At 45.1% G+C, this 22,289-nt stretch overlaps 2 protein-coding genes across 6 annotated transcripts in view; one reads left to right on the plus strand and one right to left on the minus strand.

Moving 5' to 3' along the window:
* GGA3 (golgi associated, gamma adaptin ear containing, ARF binding protein 3) overlaps window positions 1-5,393 on the plus strand; it is a 33,769-nt gene extending 28,376 nt beyond the window's left edge. For both annotated transcript variants that reach the window (XM_005297474.4, XM_065562764.1), the window contains one exon: window positions 1,413-5,393. In XM_005297474.4, coding sequence (XP_005297531.1) covers window positions 1,413-1,523 — 111 coding nt within the window. In that variant the 3' untranslated portion in view covers window positions 1,524-5,393. The remainder of the gene's footprint in view (window positions 1-1,412) is intronic.
* Window positions 4,219-21,738, minus strand: NUP85 (nucleoporin 85). 4 transcript variants are annotated; one of them, XM_065562765.1, is made up of 19 exons: window positions 21,602-21,678; window positions 20,470-20,560; window positions 19,655-19,817; window positions 18,838-18,908; window positions 16,670-16,713; window positions 15,678-15,747; window positions 14,466-14,587; window positions 12,909-13,043; window positions 11,809-11,931; window positions 11,138-11,269; window positions 10,591-10,697; window positions 10,145-10,228; window positions 9,242-9,307; window positions 8,568-8,719; window positions 8,352-8,469; window positions 6,692-6,792; window positions 5,241-5,392; window positions 4,498-4,584; window positions 4,219-4,408 (listed from the first exon to the last, which is right to left on the minus strand). In XM_065562765.1, the coding sequence occupies exons 2-19, from the start codon at window positions 20,525-20,527 to the stop codon at window positions 4,307-4,309; spliced, it is 1,887 nt and encodes a 628-aa protein (XP_065418837.1). In that variant the 5' UTR covers window positions 20,528-20,560; window positions 21,602-21,678; the 3' UTR covers window positions 4,219-4,306. The 4 variants fall into 4 exon arrangements, with proteins under 4 accessions (XP_065418837.1, XP_005297529.2, XP_042697040.2 ...); XM_005297472.4 differs by lacking the exon at window positions 21,602-21,678 and adding an exon at window positions 21,120-21,278; XM_042841106.2 differs by lacking the exon at window positions 18,838-18,908 and having other exon boundaries at window positions 21,602-21,738.
* Window positions 21,739-22,289: the final 551 nt, after the last annotated feature.

The raw sequence follows: 22,289 nt of genomic DNA on the forward strand, positions 1-22,289 counted from the left end.
ACTGAAGAAGCAAAAATCAAATGCACAGCTACAAAATGGGGAATAACTGGCTAGGTGATAGTACTGCTGAAAAGGATCTGGGGGTTATAGTGGATCTCATTTTGAATATGAGCCAACTATGTGATGCCATTGTGAAAAAAAGCTATTCTTCTTCTGGGGTATATTAACAGGACACAGGAGGTAACTTTTTCTCTCTACTCAGCACGGGTGAGACCTCGGCTGGAGTACTGCGTCCAGTTCTGGGTGCCACACTTCAGGAAAGATGTGGACAAATTGGAAAGAATCCAGAGGAAAACAATAAAATGATGAAAAATTTAGTAAACCCAATCTATGACTGGGCATGTTTAGTTTTGAGAAAAGAAAACTCAGGGGGAGACCTGATAACAGTATTCAGATATGTTAAGGGCTGTTATAAAGGACAGTGATCAAATGTTCTCTACGTCCATTGAAGGTAGGATAAGAAGTAATGGGCTTAATCTGCAGTAAGAGATTTAGGTCAGTTATTAGGAAAAACTTTCTAACTATAAGGGTAGCTAAGTCTTGGAATAGGCTTCTAAGCAGTGAAATCCCCATCAATGGAGGTTTTTAAGAACGGATTGGAAGAAACGCCTGTCAGGGATGGTCTAAGTTTACTAGGTCCTTCCTCAGTGCAGGGTGCTGGATTCGATGACCTCGTGAGGCCCCTTCCAGCCCTACATTGCTAGAGTATATAAAGTTCAGAGTCTGAACTCAAGTAGTCTTTTGATTGTTCAGATAACCTGGACATTTGCTACTTACTGTTTTTGAAGATTATGGTAAAAGTGGCATTTACAGCATCAGTTAAAAAGTGTTAGATCCCAAGGTACAAAGATAATGCGGTTTTGTTGGATTTCTATAAACTCACTTTGTGGAACATCGAGAAAAGCCATGTGAGCAGGGGAAGGCAGATTTCTTTTTCCCCTAGTCATTCTCTAAGGAATAGGAATCTGTCAGGTTTTATCCTTCCTCTGCATCCTGCAGTACTGTTTCGTTTTGAGACTTCATACTCTTCTAGCACTACTAAAGCATGTGTTTAGTAGGATCACTGGGAAGCAGCTGAACTGCAATGCTGGTCAGTGTATACAATGAATCTATATTGCAATGTAAGCGCTTTTCTCCTGCTGTTTCACTCCAAGAGACGGACCTGTCATATTTACAAACTAAAGAATAAATAAATCAGCCTTATTAAGTATCCAGAAATGCTCTATTAACATAAACTGGCCTCTTACCCCATATGGGGTATCCGGACGGAGCCATTGTGGGATCTAAAATGTTATTACAGTGGAGTGTCATCAGGGAGCACTGCCGTTGTTCTCCTGTTGCTACTGGTTCCAGGGCCTTCCTGCTCCGGGGTGGCTGTTAGTTTAACATCTTGTTTCTCTTCTTCCTTGCAGGAGAAGGTGCGGCTGAGGTACAGACTGACTTTCACTTTGGGAGACCAGCCCAGCACAGAGGTTGGGGAAGTGGATCAGTTTCCCCCAGTAGATCAGTGGGGTAATCTATGACCCAGCGAGTCTGCCACAGTCTCCATGACAGGACCAGGCAGGGATCCCAAAGGGACTGGAATGAATGTGACGTGGAAGGGGCACACATGCTATCCACTGGTGATGTTTAGCTTTGTTTACATGTCCTGACCACTCCGCTTGTAGCTTTAGTCTGGAATGTTTTACCTCGGGTTGAAGTGGGCCCGGGGCATCTATGCCAAGAATGAACTGAGTGGCAGCCAGTGGGAGGCTTTGCTGGCTGCTTTATCTTGGCCTCTGGGTGAATCTGGTTCTATCTTCCACTTTGTTATTAAACTTGAAATTCTGGTGTTCTGGAAGGGAGACCTATAGCCAGAAGGGGATTGGTCGGCTTCCTCCCTTGCTGTTGTCCAGAGATGCCTACAGGCTGGTAGGGTTATGATGCCATCCCGAGTTTCCTCGGTGCAGAGCCCTGATGTCTGTGCCTGCCCTAAGGCTTTCGCCTCCTTGATGCCAGAACTGAACCTTCTAGGCATGCTGTGCAGTAACCACTGGCTCCAAGACGGGAGGGTTTTTTACAGTAAAATAACACTTCACGCCCCCCTCTGTTCTCCTCTCCAATGGGCAGCCTACGCCAGTGCTGCCCATTCAGACAGTAACGGCGCATTGTGTGACACTCTCTTTAGTTGCTTTCTTTTATTTTATACTCCCAGCTGCCTCTGCACTCTCTCTCTTCCAGGCAGCTCATGCTAATTTTTGTACTCCCATGCCTGTGCTGAGTGTTCTTCTGCCTTCATCACATTCCATAGTATGGGGGAGAGGAAATGTGTGTAGCGAGGAGGTAAAACCAACAGGGCCAAAGGGCTCCAGTTGTCTTTGAGTGGACAGCACAGGTTACACTGATAAAGGATGGCAACTACAGTGCAGCAGCCTCAGTGCAACCACTAATCAGGTGCAGAGGCTGGACCAGGGGTAAGGAGAAAAGGCTCTCAGTTCCCCTTCTGCAGGCAGTATTATTATTAAAGTTGAATACTGTGTTCTCTTGAAAAGACTAGGAATACAAGATGTAAATAGTAGAGCTATAGGACATCGAATTGTAAGTGAGCAGATTGGTGAAAGGAAGGCAGAATCCATTTGGCTGTGATGGTGCACTGCTGGGTTTAGAACCCTGTTTTATTTGTTCCCAGTATTAAGTGGCTAAGTGCAATTCTCTCCACAAGGGGAAAACCAACTGTATTTTAAATTGTGGGGCTCACACAAGTGAGCCCTGTATCTACATGAATGAGGAGACTTAGTTCAATACACTGAAAGTTTGATTCCAGTAGTCCCTCCCCCCACTCTTAATTTCAAACCTAAACAATCCTGCAGGGACCTTTTAGCAAATTGTTTTAATGAAGCATTTTTTCTTGTTTTAAATCTGTCACCTTACACTCCTGTGAAGACAGCATGTGGAGCGGCTGTATGGAAACTTAATTATACTAGACTAAGTATTTCCAGCAGTGCAAGGTACAGGCAAACAGCTCTTAAATTGTGACGGGAATGGTCAGCCTGACTGTCCACAGACTCAATACGCAGGAAGATTCTCCAGCCTATTATAGGAATAAAACTAAAATGAGGAAGTGCTGCTGGATTTAGAGAAGGCTATAAAACCCATTACTCTCAGTAGAGCTTGGACTTCTTTCTAGCCATCTTATACTTTCCACTGTGGCTCAATGTTTTTCTTCAGAGTAGTGAGAAATACGAACCACAAGGAGAAGTGAAAGACACAGCAGACGCCCTGGCCATTGAAAGGTAAGTGTAGAAGTAAAAAGCCGAACTCAGCTTGCTAAGTGTCAATGCTGGTTTGGCACGCAGGACCAAGGCGTGTGGCCTCCTCAGTTGTCTTTAAGTGACTGGAAGATGCTCTTGGATCCTGAAAAAAAGCAGCAGCTGTGTTCTTAAACTGATGGAAAGAGGTGGTGAGCAAGAAACGTTCTTTCTGCTTTAACATGGGCCTCACTGGCATTGTAGACAATACATCTAGGGGCTTCGCTTAGCTCTTTAAGTCTGCCCAGGTGCTGTAACGTATTGTTAGGAAGCAGGTTTCACTGCTTTAGATGCCTAGAAGTGACTCTCATGGTGGCTGTGAGGAAATCAGAAGAGCACAAGTGCTTTCTGCAGAATAGCTTCATTCTCCTCGTTAACGGCACTGCAGTGCCCATGCTGTATAGTCAAAGGGCAAGGCACCATAGTCTCACTGTGGGGAAAAGTATTGTACAAGCTTTGGAAATTAAACTATTTATGAATGTTACTTCTTCAGAGGTTGAGGTTGCAGCTTCATATTGAGCCGTCATATTGTAAATATGTCTCCACTGCATTTGTTTTGCTGCATGTTAAATAAACTGTTTTCCCTACTTTGCTCTGTGTGCGACCCTTTGTGACACCGTGAGGAGCAGGTTGCTGTTTATGGAAGCCACAAGATTCAATTCACCAACCTATCAGGTTTGAAAGGTCGGCTATTCAAATTCCGTTCTAGTTACAGGAGACGACAACTGAAATGGTAACAGAGGCAAATGTTACACGTTTAGCTACCTGACTAACCATGTAGTTAAGCCCTGCAAGCTGACTTATAGCAACCAAATCCTTCATAGGAATCTAGGGGCATAGAATGAATGTTGGGGGGGAGACTTCCTACATGTTCATTGTCTCATTTGAAACAACATTGAGAGACGACAAACAACACTGGCACAAGAACAGCTAGAAATATGCAAAACGAGACATTTATTCTTAGAAAAGCAGTCAGTTTTATGTACAGTATGCCACAGAGTTACTGCAGTAGCCCATTCTCATGATCCTTCCAAGGTGCCCTCCTTGACAATAGCTCGGGCAAGGTTTCGTGCAAGAGCAAGTCTCAGGATTTCCACCTTGGTAGTCTCAACGTCATCAACCTAGAAACAAGAATAGTGTTATGGAGACTTGCTTCCTCTTTCCCATGCTACCCCAGTTGAATCATCCAGTTGACCTCAGGCAAGATTACCTGGAGTTTCTGGTTATCTGTCTTTCCAGCTGTCAGGTCCTCCAAGCAGCGCATTAATTCATATGTCTGCTCTGCTGAAAATATTACCTGTGAAAAAGAGACTGTTTGCTTAAAACATTAACCACTTATCTAGGGGATCCAGAATGAGTGGCTCCTGAGGGATAGGTCAACAAGAGGAGAATGCTTCTGCATGCCCATGACTCCATTTGGACCACTTAACACCTGGTAAGTCATGGGTCTTGCACTTGTGAGGCTGTAATTTTCTGGATGGACCGTAAGCCAGAGGGATGCACACTGGAAAAAATCTCAAATTCAAATCCCCCAAAACAACTGGGCAAGTCTGTAGCAAGCCTAAATCTTCAACAGTGCATTGAGTCTGCTACTTTGAAAGGAGAGGGCTGAATTACACCCTTATCCCCCTACTTGCAATCTTAGTGTAAACATAAGGATTTCACAGGATGTACATCAGAGATTAATTTTGTCCTAAGTGCCTCTGCATCCTCCATGCCACCACTGGCCATGACTTTCACATGGCCACACATTTCTTGAACAGACAAATCTAACTCATTTACATGAGAAGTATGGAGAATCGCTAGTGTACCTTGTGTCAGTCATGAGGGGGGGCAGGTAGTTCTGGGATACCCTGTCATATTTGTGTACACCTACTTCCAGTCAGGAAAAAGAGGGGTGCCTGTGGATCAAAGTATGGTGGTTGTGGTGTTGCATCAGAACCCCACATTCACCTCTTTCTGCTCCAGGAGGGGAAGAGCATCAGTCAACAGGGTCATCCAGAAGGAACACGGAGCAATACGAGCCGTCATCAGCATCAGGAGCAGCTTGGCAGCTTCAGAGAACCGCTTCTCACCATACAGCCGATGGAATTCTCGGTACTTCCCTGTGTGTGTGGTGGGCGAGGGGAGTAAAACGTTAGCTACTGTCAGAAGATCCTAGGCTTTGGTTACAAAAAACTAAGAGGCTAATTCTGCTACTATGAAGTCTGGGTAAAACTCCCAGAACTTAAATGGGGGGAGGACTGGGCCCTTTGGCAGGTCTGGGTTAAAGAGGGAAGTTGGAATTTTGTACAATTTATACATCAAAATAGCTTAATAAATACAGGGTGGGGACAGAAGGAAATCTGCCCTTTTTTGATGTTTACCACTTGAACCTGCTTAAAGGACAACACCTCAGTTTTGTTCAGGGCAATACAGTGAGCCTGTGTGCAGAATCTTCCAGAATAGTTCAGAGAATGGTTTTAAATCAAACACATTCTGCAAGTCACCATTTCCTTTAAAGGTGGCCTGCAAGGGAAGAAGTGGGCCTCTGCCCTGTATATTTGCGTTAGAACGTAACAGGGTTTGAAAGGCTTTCCGTAAAGCATTGATTTTTCTGATTGCTTATACTGGAAATTTAGATCTTTGTTATCCTGTAAGTCTCTGAACCCCCAGGACCTGGTTAGGATGAGATCTGACATCTAGGAAGTGAAGTGGTTAATTGAGGAGGGAAGGGATTTCACCAAAAGACTGGCAGGTATCAGCAGCGTACGGTTTGGTGCCGCCAGGGGAAAGAAGTTGTGCATATACAAAGGAAGCGGATGGAGCCTTTCCGGTGTTATTTGGCAGAGGGCCAGCCCCCTAGTTCCTGTATGGAGTCAAGTCCTCCTCACTGTGAGCTTGGTGTTTCCATGCTGAACAAATGGAGCTGCAGAGATGTACTTTGGAGAGCTCTAAGCAGTGGGCAAAACTACCATATGGGCAAGATAACTAGTGCAAGGGGGTTGCCTTTGTAGGGATCTAGGAAAATCCGCACACAAGTTTTTCCAGGTTCTAATCACTAACTCCTCACAGGAAGCATCACTAGATAGGGAAACAGATGGGGAAAATAAATGCTTATTTAGTTAGATTTTAGTTTAGATTTATAAATCCCAGAGCCCCAGACTGCCCTGCACAAACTGAGGTGGAACATCAGAGACCTTCTGTGAATGCAGTTTGAGGTAAAACAGTCTGCAACAACAGCAAGAGGATGACATCCCAAACCACATATAGTAATTTGTTCTCCCCCTGACATCTGTAATGGACTCAGGATGTACAGGGGAGAAGAAATTAAGAGAACCAGTAGCAGCTCCAGAGAAATGGTTTTAGGGTGAACAACACTTTAAAGCAGTTCTAGGAAGGGTCTGTAGGCAGCAGATTCTCACCAAGAAACGTCAGCCGATCACTGAGCAGCATGGAGGGTCCCAAGTTATCGATAAGGTCCAGGTCTGAGAAGCTGCCTCTCTCACAATAATCCTTCAGGAATCTACAGGGAAGTCAGAGACTTGTGTCCACCAGGTTCAGCCTACGCGTCCCACTCTTCAGAGAAGCTTTATTACCCAATGTCATTCTGTTTTAATCACCCTCCTAAAGAGCCAAAACCATTCCCTGGAGGTGGGGTCCATTCAGATATTATGGTGTATGTTGAATACACCCGTCTCCGCACCCTTTCTTTTTGTTGTTATTCGGGATATTTGCAGTCACCAGGATTTGTTTTTAAAAGCCAAGGTGGAAGAATAGCAGCACAGCAAGCAGTCCTGAGGCCAACGGATGCATAAACAGCTCTGCCAGCTCATAACAAAGACTTTGTTTTTCTACTGCACAGAAGAGCTGATAAGCAGCAGGAGTAAATTAAGTCTTAAGAGTTTTTTCAGTCGAGCCTTTATTATGCTGCTGCTTTCAATGCCTGCTTCCTGTGTTGGTTTTCTTCCACATTCCATTCAAGCAAATATAGTCCCTCCCACTCCTAAAACAAGACAAAAATAGTACTCCTTTCTCAGGTTACTCAACCCTCAAATGTGAAATAATACCTTGTGCTTCTAGGGCAGTTTTTCCCCAAACAAATGGGTCCTGGGGGTTGTGGGAAGATTCTAGATGGGTCGCAGGGCGCTAGGCAAACATACACTTCTCCTAGCCCCGTGAGCAGGGTGGCCCACAGGGAATGTGGGTTGGAAATCAAGCCTGCCCCATGCTCGCCCAACAGTGACAACTCCTGTCCCAGCTCCTTGCTCTGGGGCATTGTGACCTGGCACACAGGGTTGCAGTGCCACCCAGCTGCCCAGGACTAGGATTGTGACAGCAGGGCAGAATGTGCATATAGGTAATGGTGGATTACAAAAAAAAACAAAAAACAAAAAACAAAAACCCACCACAAAATGCAGTTTGGGAGTCACCTTAGCAAAACATTTGGGAACCGTTGTTCTAGAGAATCTTCTACCCACTGATCTCAAAGTTACAATCTAATCCTAGCTGAGACACAGGTACTTTCCCCATTTCCCCCAGCTGTAAAAAATGAAGCAGATATATGATACGACTTGTCAAAAGATCACACAGGAAGCCTAGAGCAGGTCAGAAACAGAAACCAGATCTCCTTTCTCCCAGCCCTGTGTTCGAACTAGTAGGGCGTTCTTCCTCCCGTACAGCCCCCTCACTGCCCACAAGATTAAGTACTGAACAGTTGATTCAGTTCAAAACTAGGATCTCCGTGAAATAAGGTTAACTTCCTCTGCTACCTAAGATTAAGTTGATCTGTAGGTCTGTTATCTCCCTATTCTTGTCCTCTGAGGATTGCAGAAGGTGGGGAGGAGAGTGGTAAGGAAAAGGGAAATGGCTAAGGAAGAAGGATGTTGCAGGTATTGCACAATCCTTTGTCTCTGAAAGGGGTCAAGGATTTAATTCACTAGCACAGATGCTGTACTAGTTTGTCCTAAAGGGAGGAAGGTTCTATTCTAACAGATTATCTCAACTAGCCTTCAGAAGAGCCTTCTCAGGACAGTGCTCCCCTCCCCAAAAGGTTCTGCTCAGTCTAGAGTAACAAAGACCCACCTGTCCGATATGAGTGTAGCAAACGCTGCATCCTTGGCTCGGATGCTCCAGGACAGTGCTGAGCCTAAACGATTGTTCCGCACAGCTTTCATGGCCATGATTTTACAGATGCTGCGAACTTTGGGATGAAGTGGGGAGAAGAGAGAAGCGGAGAGTCAGTTTTTAGTTACACCCAGGTCACTATAAGGCAATGAAATGTCATCAAGAGTCAGTCACCTTGTTCATGCATCTGTCTCTGCTCACAGATCCTCAGCACCTTGAGGGCTTTTTGCTCTGTGTTGAGGGGGATTCGCTCAATATGAAGCTCCAGGTAAACCTTGCCATACTCTGGACAATGATCAAAATAATCTACCCCCAGCTGCCACAGGCTACAAAAGAGGGGAGAGAAAGGTCAAATGTTCCTTCTAAGGAGAACTCTCAATTAAGCACTTTATTATAGCCACAAGAGGGATCTGAGTCAGGATTAAGAACAGTAACACACTGTAGGAGACCCCTGGTTAGGTCACTCATCTGTGAGACTTAAATTGGCTTTTACTTTTTATCTAGTACTGATACCTATAGTGACCGCTCTGGAATACCACCACCTGCTCCAGCTGTTCTGCACACTTGGGGTTGCAGCGATAACATGTTTAATTTGTGACATTTATAACTAGAAAAGACAAAGCACTAAAACTATGGTGTAGGGACTTGATGGGCTCTAATAGCTCTCTTCTCTCTAACTCGTGGTTCTAGCAGAAGAACCCCAAAGGCTTTGTCAAACAGCTTGATCAATATCCCTTCCCGTAACAAGAGCCACTTAATTGTGCTGCCTTTCACATCATGAACATGAAGGTTTCTCTTTTGTTGCCCAATGTCAGTCTGGTATCTGAAAGCAGGGAAGGAGTTGTTACCTGTGATGGGAAAAGAGCCCGGAGGCATACTCCAACAGGAGGAATTCACGCATATTGGAACCAAAACTGAAACAGAAAAGTACTACATTTTAATCCTAACATATACTCAGATTACCATGCGATTACCTAATTTATTAAGTGTCTCACACAGTCCAGGCTACAAGTTGTTTTTATTTTTTTAAGAAATCTCTAAACTAGTCCATTTTTCTACATCACATGCACATCAAGGTTTTTTATTGCAGTGGGATCCCTTGTACATACCCATTAACAGCTGCAAGGTTGTATCTCAATGAAAAGACTCTGCTGAAACTATTGTTGATAAAGACTTTTCATTTACACAATACATTTCATCCTAAAGTATCTCAGTGTGGTTTACAAACTCCATTGAAAATCAGCCACCTCTTGGGAGAGACAGCTGTTTACTAGCATTCCACAGCTAAAAAATAATTTAGAAGATCCTTTAGCCAACTGAAACTGCAAGCGAAATGTAGATAGCATGCAATTACTCAAGTTGGAATTTAGCAAAGGCAAGAGGATTCATACTCCTACTTCATTCAAAATGTACCATGGGATCTCTAATAACCAGTCAGTTCTATTTCATCTGGAAAAACTTCACTGCCGTCAGCACAGAAGACCCTAACATCACTCTGAGGCGCTGGTTCAGTATCAACTCAGAGGTGTGGCAGGTTGGCATTCTCTCCTGCAACATCACTTCTTGCAGCACTTGGATTGTCCTTTTCATTCCACAGGTTTCACTGGAATATACAGCACATCCCCTCTCTCTGACTCTCTGAAATGTAGTTCTTCACCAAGAAAATACCACATTATCCTTCTATCGCCACTCCTTAATAGTTCCTATCTCTGGCCTCTGGACACTTGAGTAAACAATGCAGAGGCACTTACTAGAGATTGTGAGACTGCAGGAGTTTGCAATGATCCAGCAGGTCAGTCAGATGAGCCACAAACCACCAGTTGCTCAGGGCGATGCTGCATTTTCAAAAAGCAAAGGAAGAAAATATCAGCCTGTAACTGACAAGTGACTCGTTATGTTTTCTGGCGACATTTCCGACTGTCAGAGAAGCAATGCACTGCCCTAATCCAGCAGACTTGCAGACAAGTGACACTATGTCACAGACCTAGTGGAACGGCATTTTAATTGCTGTCTGCCTTAAGTGTTCTTGACACAGTCTTTAAAATACAGATCAGACAGGCTCAATCATCCTTATGTGCACATATCTCGACATGCAGGCAGACACCTCTCCATCAGAGATGCCAGCTTGCTGCTGGACTCAGGGCACAGAGAAGCAATGCTGTATAACCAAGAAGTCAAAGTCTTACTAAAACTCAACCTGCATTCTTTAATCACTTGATGGATCTCGAACTCAAAGGCTGCCATTAAGATGCTGTCTAGAGGTTCAGGGCTGCTCTCTCCTCCCAGGAACAGGTCCAGGCTAGACTGTGGAAGCCCCAAAAAGACAAGACACATTCAATGCAAAGGGCCATGGGGACAGTGCAGGAGAAGAGATTTGGCTGCATCAGCCTTATTTAGAACATTTTTGGGGAAAAATTGGGGTGATGGGGGGAGATAAACAAAAAAAAATGGATTGAAAGAGTCAAACAGGATTCATCTCTGTTTTCCTAGAACAGATTGAACACTATGACTTAAGAAAATTAAAGCAGGTATTTGCAGTTTGCCACATTCAAGTAGAAACTGAAAACTCTTGGTCAGCTGCAAATTTTTCACTCATAGCACATGTTTGGAACTCCCTGTAGGTTGCTGATCCACTTTCAAACTCTGGGGAGAGGGGGGGGAGGGGAAACAATCACACAAATATCTGGACCCTATAAAACTTCAGCCCTCCCAATGTGGTTTGAATGCAGTAACCCCAGACTTACCTGTGCATAGAAGCGAAGTTCCACTGGCTTCACAGTTGGATGGGAGTAGACAAGTCGGGTGACCAGAAAGTGGTACCAAGTAGTCATGAGCTCCTTCTTCTCCAGTATGGCGTTCTCATCTCCCAGCAGGATCTAGCACGAAAGAGAAACGCCGCCGTAAGCCCTCAAAGACTCACATCTTCATTACTAGCTTCCTTTCTTTAAATCCCTCAGCTCTGCTTCTCTTGGTATCACCCCCACTAACAGGGCATGCAATCACCAACAACTTAATTAAAACCAAATAACGAAGAGGAAAAGAACAGCAGCTCTTGGGCACGCCATTGACCAAAGCATTGTACTGAGGGGACAGTGAGCGGATGGTATCAAACTTGCACTTATGATAGCAGAGTTCAGCAAAGAGCCTCAAAGTGTTTCACAAACAATTAATCAGGCCCCAAAACATGCCTGTGAGCTCAATTCTATAACCAGCATTACTGCCCGACTTATGGAGAGGTGAAGTAAGGGGAAGCCATTTGCCCAAAGTCACGCAGAGTCCACCACTCTAAATTTCCTGCTTTAACCAGCAGACCAACATTACCTGTGTCCACACAGCACTCCCCATCTCCAATGGATGGCTACTGGTGCCTTCAAATCTGTGAACATAACCTCCTTCCTTCCCAGCCACAACTCACCTTGCAGATGGACTCCATGTGGAAATTGGAAGCAAAGGTCCCATCCTGGAGGTACCGCTGACATTCTTCATGCCAATGCTGCCATTTCAGTTCCATCTCAGTCAGTGTCTGGGTGTTGCCAATCTGAACCGGGAAGATACATACACACAATAAGGCAAATTCAAAGTCCAGCCTCTACAACTGTCATTCAGCATGACTCTCAAACAAGCCTTTCATGGCCAGAACAAAACACTGGCCCACGGCAAGGATTTTGATGTATGCTGCTACCAAGCTTCTCCCTCACTTCAGCCATTTAAATATCAAAGTGACAGAGTGTACAGGAACCCACAGGGGACCACAATGCAGCATCTGAGGCCTTTTCACCATGAAAAGACCACTGCAGTATGTGCGGAGGTGGAGATGTGCAGATGAAGTCTACAAGGAAAGTTCTCTGGGAGGTTGTGTAAGAGCTGTCAATCAGAACATTTTGAAGAACTGGAAAAATGTGTCTCCCTCCACAGCATTGAGTAAGACAGGAATCACCACCAAGGCCATGTTGCCTTTTACCATAATATGCTCTTCTCCCTGCATATGGGTCTTTTGGGTTGTTATAGAACAGGGGTCGGCAACCTTTCAGAAGTGGTGTGCCGAGTCTTCGTTTATTCACTCTAATTTAAGGTTCCGCGTGCCAGTAATACATTTTAATGTTTTTAGAAGGTCTCTTTCTATAAGTCTATAATATACAACTAAACTATTGTATGTATGTAAAGTAAATAAGGTTTTTAAAATGTTTAAGACACTTCATTTAAAATTAAATTAAAATGCAGAGCCCCCCGGACCGATGGCCAGGACCCGGGCAGTGTGAGTGCCACTGAAAATCAGCTCGCATGCCGCCTTTGGCACACGTGCCATAGGTTGCCTACCCCTGTTGTAGAACATGTATGTTACAGCCAGAGGACATCAGAATTCAGACATTTTAGTAGTCAGTAGGCCAGGATGTTATGTTATAGTGGCCCGCAGGTGAGATGATACAGACTGGACTACAAATGCCACCCCCACTACAGACCACTGCATGCATTATTCCCCAATGGAACTGTATGAGACGGCTGCTGCAAACATACACTAAGAATGGGCATCTTCTTCATCAAGTCGTCCAGAATTTTGCACATGCCCATCGATGTGGGGTTGGCACTGGCTTCCTTAGAGAGTAAATGCCGTGCATCATCCATCCGGCCCTGCAGCACGAAGCTGTCCACCTGCAAAAACCACCACAGTCCGTGAGCACCAAGCAGAAGCAATGCTGAGACAACACCTTCATGCAGAATCAGACCAAAGGTGAATTTTAACTGAGTTAACATGTGTGGCTTCGAAAAGCTAAAGGAACCAAAAGTGCTTCAACTACAGATCCTGTTAACTCAAATGCTCACACAGCACAAGCCTCCTGCCACAGGGTGAAGGGCCCCTTTAAGAGGGAGGAGAGTCTGACTCCTCAGCTGCTTCCCAGTTGATTTTAAATGCACCTGGATCATATTAATGGAGAGAGACAAACAGTGGAGGAATCAGTCAGGAAAAGGGCCTGAGAGAGACAAGAAAGGGGAAGATGAGAACTGCCTGGGGAGGAAAGGAGAGACCCAGACAGAAACAGGAGTAGCACAGGAGAGCTAGTATACAGAGCCAGCGGGAAGAAGGTGAAGCCTGTTGTTGGTGAGGACTGGCCACAGCTGGGGAACCCCAGCAGAATTACAGGACAGTTCATCAGAGGCCTCTAGGAACCAGGGGAAGAACCAGCCCTGGTTAGGGGAAACCAAACCCAAAACAAGGAGGTTGATGCTGGAGGGTGGATCCCAGAAGCAAGGGCAGGACTCACAGGCAGAGGGACTGGGGTGAATGAAACACTACAGGAATACCCCCTGCAACACTCCTGAATGGAGAACTGTGGGAAACCACACCAAGAACAAGGGGTTGGTCCTGCAGGGACATTCCTTGAGCATGGGTAGGACTCTCAGGTAGGGAGGCCTGCATGGGAGGAACACTGCAGGGAGTTCTCTCAGAGAGAAATCTGACTTGGGGCTATCAGAGAAGCATCATGGGGGAAAAGTGACACTGGGAGCTCTCAGGTGGAAAGCCTAGAGAGTGATGCCCTGGGATAAAGATGAAAAGACAGAGAAGATTGGAGATGGACTCTCCCTCAAGAGGGTGAGCTGGAAATGATGTCCCAGGAGAGAGCATGAAAAACTGTTGTGAACCTGCTGCACTCTGGGAATTCAGGGAGAACTATTTTATGCTGTAGACTATTGTATATGTGCAGGAATTAATTATGCCTAAAGGTGGGCTTTTGAATCAGACACTGGGAGAGACTGTTCCTTTTATGGACGGACCTGTCATGCCAGAGCCTGCTGCAGGAGGGCACCCCAGGTGGGGTGGCCCTATAACATCCCCCTATACTGTGCTGGCCCTGGCCTCTATTTTGATCTGAAATCCTCTCTAGGGGTGAGGGTAACAGTCTTCATGATGGCTTCATGCAGGAATCCCTCCAAGCAGATACTAGCAACTATGCCAAATGTCAGTTTCGGAGATGCAACCTAGCGTACAAAGCCACTTGTGAGGAAGGAGGGACAGAGCACGCATGCAAATGTATAAACTTCTTTGATGGAGAGAGCACCAATTTCTTTACTCACAGCATTCCAGAAGTCTTTATGCTTCGATGGATTTTCACTGCTCAGAACTTCACGGACCATGCTGTCTACGTCACACACATGAAGACGAACCCAGTCGAGGAGGTGAAGCAGGAGATGACCAGCTGTAGGCAGAGAATACATCTCTCCATCAGATCCCTGCTGTTTTAAGATTCTAACATTATTAGTTTCATACTATATTTCCAAAAGCAGAGGACAAGTCTGCCTAGTCCTCTGACTCATTCATAGGATTTTTATCTGCAAGGCTCAAGCCACCAAAGGCCATGGAAGAACAGCAGGCTGCTGCCAAATTAACAAACTCAGAATTTTACAAACTGAAAGGGGATTTACTCCTTTGTCTATTAACCTGCTCCATGACACAGAGACAAAATAAAGCTAGCTCAGATTGCTAGCTAACAACATAATTGTCACTTATCACAGGCACTTCAAAAACAAGATGATGAATAATTATCATGCATCTTATATTGCCCACATGATGCACGTAGTTTTACTCTTCATTTTATTTTCCTCTCAAATCTGTTTTCACTGGAAATGAGGCGGAAAACTAGCACCAGGCAACTCATTTGCTCTCAACAAACCACCATCAAATGGTCCAGTTTGAGAACCTCTCTTCTGGATAATGAATAGGCAGCATATGTTTACATATTTTGACTGCCTAAAAAGTAACTTGGATTGAAATCCTAGGCCAAATCCTCTCCTGGTGTAATTCAACTGATGTCAGCGAAGACACTCTAAAGTCAGCGGAGCTGTACCAAAGAATGTGGACCCTAATGGGTAAGTGATACTTAGCATTTATATATAGTCTACACTTATGAATTTAATAGTATTTTGTACTTAGAGGTTGTTTATCCTTGAAATTCAACAACTGGAGAAAAAATTCTGTTTGATATCACACTTCTCTATTAATTTAATATACTATGAGCCAACTCCAGTTCCACTGTAGTACAGAGGAAGGAGAAAACTGGAACAGGAGGGAAAGAGGTCTATTAGTTTAGGGCACAGTGCAAGACAGAGGACAATTCTTGTCCGAGACAGGAAGCATTAGGGGTAGGGTTTTTTGCCACTTCCTGGCAATATTAGTATGACTTTTGGAGACATGCCAAGATATGTTCTGATGGGCACGTTGTACATTTCTAGAACAAATACCTATGCAAACAGAAATACCTATTAACATCATTATACTCCAATTCTCACCTGGCGCTACTTCAACAAAAAGGATCTCACACAAGTTCCAGATCAGCTCCATCGCGGACAGAATAGAGACCTGAGGAGCAACAGGTACAGGTTTCATATGCAACAATCACTCCTGAGTTTCCTAACACAGCAACCAAAGAAAGACATTTGAACCACAACATGTCAAATAGCAGCCTTCCTCCTTATCCACTCCTCTGATAAGTTTACTTCTTTGGACAGGAGAAGCGTTTTACTAACATTTCAGAGAAGATCAGTAGTAAAATGAGACACTGGGCCACATATTTGATTTAGGAAGTTTCAAAGCTGCTTGCACATTAAAATACAAAAAACATTTCCCATCTGTGGTCACCACTAAGATAGTACAGGAATTCTTTCTGACATTAAAGCTCAGGAATCTAAGAGACCTCAACTGAAAGTTACAATGTTTATTTTGGTTCTCAGTGAGACCTCAATTGAAGGTTACAATGTTTATTTTGGTTCTATAAAGATAACTTAGATCTGAATTTATAACACAAGGAAAAGTCATGACAGAGGGAAAACGCCAATACGGCAATATTAATGCTGACAAGAGAATACCACAGCTTGTATTCTTTACTCTTCCTAGAAGATAGTTCCATTATTGCTTCAAGTGCATGATTTCAAGGCTCGCTACAAGCCTAATCAGTTTTGGGGTGGGACATCAGAGAGGTAGGCTCTAAGGGGGGCTGGGGTATTAGTTCATGGTTGGATTTTGTTAGAGGGCGAGAGTATCTGAGGTCTATAAAATTGGATCAATATATAGATTACATCAGAGCACCCAGAGCTCTTAGATAACTCCTACAACTTGAGTCTCTTACAACATAAGCAGCATGCTGCTGCCTATTCCACCAATGCAAAAGACTAAAAGCAGATTTAGAACGTATCATTGTCACAACAGACTTGCCTGGTGTATTTGCCGGCAATCGTTTTTTTCAGTTGTGACTAGATTTCACAATACAATGTTTGTAAATTACCTGGGTGCTGTGCTGGCACTGCAGCTCAGGGTCCCGGGTAGAAACTGAGGGAAGAGAGAGAGAAAGAAGTCAAAACACCTCAAAAACATTTTTCCAGCCCTCTGGTGACACTGCTCAGAAATGAAGCAGTTTCATGTTTGGATCCAATGATATGCATGGGCATTCTCCAGTCTTGTTATCACAGATTTTTAAATGATACTAGGTATTTCCTTAGTTACTTAGCACCTTTTATTAATTTTGTACAAGTTCTGATCTCTTTTATAAGTGTGATAGAATGCATAACATCATTCTGAGAGCTCTGTGAAAAGATAATAAATTCATAAAACATTATAGTCGTAGGCATCTTTCAGTCTCAAGAGACCATGGTATGCACCCCTGAAAGGTAAAGAATTTACATAAAGTTGGCTTTATGGCAGCAGCAAATGTGGCTGAAGAGACCCACTCGAGAGAGACAATCTTTGCCATATCGGTCACATTTAAAGATGATGTTTTGCTAAGCTCCGAGCACTCACTGAAGCAGGCAGACTGTGGCGGGACAACACCCTATTGTCTGGGGGCTGCCCAGTTTTATGGCAGGCAGTGGTTGTCCAGTGAGATCTGATGATCTCTCCCACCGTCGGGGACTGCCCAGGTGCTCAACTCTATGCCAATCGAGTAAGCGCTTAGAACTGGTGACTGCTGCCTCCCGTGTTGTGTCGATGCTCAAGGCAAAGCTGGAGTTCTTCTTCAGGGCGCAAGCCTAGGCAGATGATACGGAGGCCCTGAGTTGCCCATGCACCAGGACCCCGCTCTCGATGTCACCGGTAAATCCAGAGGAGAGGAAGAACCAATACATCTGGTACCCGATCTGCTGCAGGAGTTGCCAGAAAGATACTAAAATATTAATACTTGACCGCCTTTGGGGCTCCACTCCAGATTTTCTGTCCGAGTTTACTCTCATAGCCCTGCAGTCTCCCAAATTCCCCCACAAGGCAGTGGGGCTTTTCTGTCAGGGGTTGCTCCCTTAGGGTACGTCTATACTTACTTCCTGGTCCGGATGTAAGCGATCGATCTTCTGGGATCGATTTATCGCGTCTTGTCTAGACGCGATAAATCGATCCCGGATCGATCCCGGAAGTGCTTGCCGTCGACGCTGGTACTCCAGCTCAGCGAGAGGAGTACGCGGCATCGACGGGGGAGCCTTCCTGCCACATCTGGACCCGCAGTAAGTTCGGACTAAGGTACTTCGAATTCAGCTACGTTATTAACGTAGCTGAATTTGCGTACCTTAGTCCGAAGTGGGGGGTTAGTGTGGACCAGGCCTTAGCCTTACACCCTCCCGGGCTACCCACAAGGCAGTGGGTTTGATGAGGTAGACCATCTACTCTCATTACGGTAGCAAACACAGCCTGACCTGACTTTCTATGATGTTATATCTGGAAACAATTTTGGTTGCTGGACTGTATTTCAACATTGATTGTTTGTTGTAACTGTCCTGCTAAATGTCATTATTACATATATGATATATGATGCTCACCGGTACAAGAGGAGTAGAAGTAAGGAAAAGAGCAAAGTAATAGATAGGGGTTCCACATGCAAAAGAAAGCCTATTTACTAAACAGAACAAGGATGGCACCAACCATCATCAGACTCTGCCTAGAAGTGACAACAAAACAGGGACATTACACTTGTAATAATGATCCAGTATGGTTACCTACTCTTCTGATTCTTTAAGAGTTAGAAGCTGCATTTCCCAGCAGAGAAGATGAGAGGGAATCCCAAATTAATGGAGTGACAAATAAATAATGAGAAGCCTGGGACAATAAGAATGGCTGTTTGAGGCAGTTGGAAGTGGGAGATTACAAAGTATCTTGAGAAAAGAAAAACCTCAGACTTGTGAAGCAATCAAAAAGATCAAGTAGGGAATCAAAGAGCAGAGAAATAAATTAGGAAAAATAAGAATTTTAAAAAGTGAGTGCAAGAGTAAATTCTGAAAATTCAATTAAAAAATAAAGAAAAAAGTCTCTCCCTAGGTTTACAAATTGATATTGCATCGAGGGGGTGGAACTGCAGTCTCAACAGTTACTAAAATCTGAAAACACTTTTACAGCAGATATAATAAATTACAATTGCAAATGTTATTTTTATGGTCTCGAATATTGTCTCTTCTTAAACAGAGAAGAACTTACTAGCCAACTGGTGCATCTCCTCCATACAGGCTCTTATGACTGAACGGTAGTTTTTACTCACTCGAACCAATCTGCCAAGAATACAAAGGCTTTCTTTAGAGAGATTTATTTATTGTTAGCTTGTGCCTGCAGGCTAGTAGTGTCCCGATTCTGCAAGTTTCTCTGCAGAGGCAGACCCCTTCTGCACTGTACTGAAGTCAGTTGGGCTCCACACTGCCAGAGAGGTGACTACTTGCAGGACTGGGGCCTAATTTTGTAAAATGGATGTTGAAAAAATTAGTCATACAATATTACAGAGGGTCAGCAGTTGAGAGAATTTCAGTTTCATTATCTCCCTCATTGGATATAGATTCATATGTTTGGTGGAAGAAGGGGAGGAACATATTGGTCCTTTCCTGCACCACAAAATTATTATTGTATCACCTTGCCTCGCTTCCTAACAAGACATTCTGTAAGCGGCAAACACACCAGTCAGAGGGAGGTTGCTCTCCTACCTCATGTCTACAGATGAGGCAGTATCCATCAGCAGTGAAGGAGACTGGGCACAAATAAAGGGAACAATCAAGATAAGATATGTTTCTTTAATAAATTCAGTCAATGAACAACAAGTATGTATTGTATGTACTGTACCTTTAATGACTCTCACAAGGTTACCAACCTAAGAGATGCACAGACACCACACCTGCCTCCACTATTAAGTGGCACAGAACAGTCTATCTGAATTGTACCTCACTATTGACATGTTCTCCACAGGGGACAGGGAAGCTGACATGTTCTCTTTTTGTTTCAAAACTATCTAGCATTTCTATTTACTCACTGTGCTTTCCTTGACTTCCCAGCCAGTTCTTCCTCACTCCTCTGGAGTCCAACAAAGATCCCATGGGATTCATTGAAGAGTTTGCGTAAGGTCTGCGAGTACACATCTTGATCTTTGCGAACAATGAAAATGTTGGGGCAGCCTGGCCTTTTCTCTGCACATTCTGAAATGAAGCATGTAAACCATAAAATAGCCAAAAGAATGCTACTACTCTGCAGTGTTTAATGCAGATAATCCATCTCAGCCCTATGGGATAGTAATATACTCTGGACTTCAAAAGTTAAAGCCTACAGTAATGGTTCTTAAAATATTAACTGGGAATTTATTTGGTAAGAAGTCTAAGAATCAGCACAAAAATAGGGCAAGAGGCACAAAACTACTGATAAAATATCAAACACTCTGTAAAACTCAATTCCAAAAAAACAAACAACAAAAAAACCCGCTAATAATTTGTGTGATAATGAAAATCACCTTATAAACACTAATGTGACTGAATTCTCAACTCTTTCACCATTTGGTGGTGTTCTTGAAGCCTCAACTCCTGGAGACAAATGACTGCTCAAGAAGTTTCTAGGTCTCATGTTGCAGAATAAAACTTGAAAGAACATGATCTGAGCGTACTCCAAACTCTTGAAAAGGCAAGTAAAAAGAACCCCAAATTTATTTTCAAATATCTCATTTTAAGCCAATTTATTTTGGGGCCCAACTCACAATTTCTGAACATTTGAGGTTAGGAGTATCCCTGTTCGCTCTGCATTAGTATTTAGTAAAATCCACCAAGATAAACACTCAAGAATGAAAGAGAAGTTATTCACCTTTTGGGAACAAAGTTTCATACACCAGCATCTCTCCAGGTCCCCAGGCAAAACACATTTGCTTCCTGTTGGAGTCCACCCCAGGAATCAGCTGTTAGGAGATAGGGCACAGGGATTGTCAAGCATGCAGCTGCTCTCTAGGAGAATAGAGCAGGCAAACACGATTCCTCTTCCCCTTTTAGGGTATGTTTCCCCTGCATCTGGGAGTGAGCCTCTCAGCTTGGGTCCACAGGCTCATCTACACAGCAATTTTTAGCACACTAGGGCAAGCCCCACTAGCACAAGTCTTTCTACACTGGCTGGGAGGCTTGCTCTCAGATGCAGTAGACATGCCCTCAGTTTTCCCATCTGTAAAACGGCGAGAATGATACCACCTTCCCTCATAAAGCACTTTGAGATTACTGCAGAAGGGCGCTGCTCTGATCATCACTGTATCTTTTTGGCGGCGGGCTTATTTGTGCTAACGAAGGGAGACAGTCAGTAATGCACAGGCACGAGGGCGATTAGCTGAAGTGAGCCACAACAGCTCCCTGCCCCCCACAGCCGCTCCCCTCTACCCCGCGTGCCCCCCGCCCGTAGCCTCCCCCACCCCAGTGCTCCCGGCAGAGGGTGCCCAGCCCCGCCGCAGACAAGGGCTCGCTCTGTCCTACAGTAAGCGGCGGCTCCACGTCCAGCTCATCCATGTCAGCAGCAGGCTCGCCGGGGGACGGCGACAGGCAGCAGAAGAGAACCAGCTCCGCCGCCACAACAGATGGCCTGCACCCAGAGAGCCCCGCCCAACCCCAGGCCGGGCCGGGCGCCGGGCAGAGACAGAGGCCCCTGGTTCGGGGCTGCCCTCTGCGCTGCCTGCAGAACTCTATTCCTCCGGGCCCACATTGCTGCAGCTTCCCCTCTCGATCAGCTCCCTGGGACGGGATGAGAAATAGTGTGTGTTAGAAAGGGGGGGATAAATCGTCCCTTTATGGGCTTGATGTTGAATTTGGGGGCAGGCCCTGAACAGGTCAGTCCGGTGGCGCGACAGGCCCTGGAAGGACCCCACGAAGGTATATAGGCGGGAGCGGCGGCTGAGGCGCTCTAGTCCGGGAGTGTGTCGTGGGGGTCCTGTTGTGTTGGCGGCGGCGGCGGCTTTTACCCATTTCCTGGATCAGCTGCTGGGGTTTCTTCGGGATCCCGTGCTTGTCCTTAGGTCAGGCCTCTGGTTGTCCCTCCCTAGCGCTGGCAGGCAGCTCAGCTGCTCGCAGGGGGGGGCGTTGCCCCGCCCCGTGCTGTGGCTGTAGCTGTCTCCGCTGACAGCTGTAGGGCGCCCTCATATCGCGCCACGCCCCGGGCGGTGCTGCTGGTGATCTGTTCTGCACACAGATGGGTATCCGCGTCTGTATGAGTTGAGGTGTAGAGGGTGTAATCATCCATCTCTTGCCACCAAGGGATCTTGAGTTGCCATATGCCTCCCTGTTTATGATCATCGTTGTTATAATTTTATTTCTTGTGAGGGGGCTCAGAGAAACTTCTTGCATGGTTGCAGTGCCTACACGGGTGCTCTTGAATGATGACAAATGGGACAGCAGATGGCTGGGTGCTTTGAAACCTTACTAGCCTCCAGCCACCTCACCAGGCTGACTTGGGATCATTAAGCTGAACTTCTCTAAGAGCCCTAGATACCCAGAGGGGCCTTGCCATTCATGTACTATCTGGACAGGACCAGAGGGTGCTGGTCCTAGCCTTTATGCCTACCTAGGCCAAGCCAGGGAGTTGTGAGGCCAGCATGTAACTTCATCTTGCCCTTTTGGGGACTTTGAAGCTTTTCAAGCTATCTGGGTACT

Source organism: Chrysemys picta, chromosome 12 (assembly GCF_011386835.1).
Source record: "Chrysemys picta bellii isolate R12L10 chromosome 12, ASM1138683v2, whole genome shotgun sequence".
In the NCBI taxonomy this organism is placed as follows: Eukaryota; Metazoa; Chordata; order Testudines; family Emydidae; genus Chrysemys; species Chrysemys picta.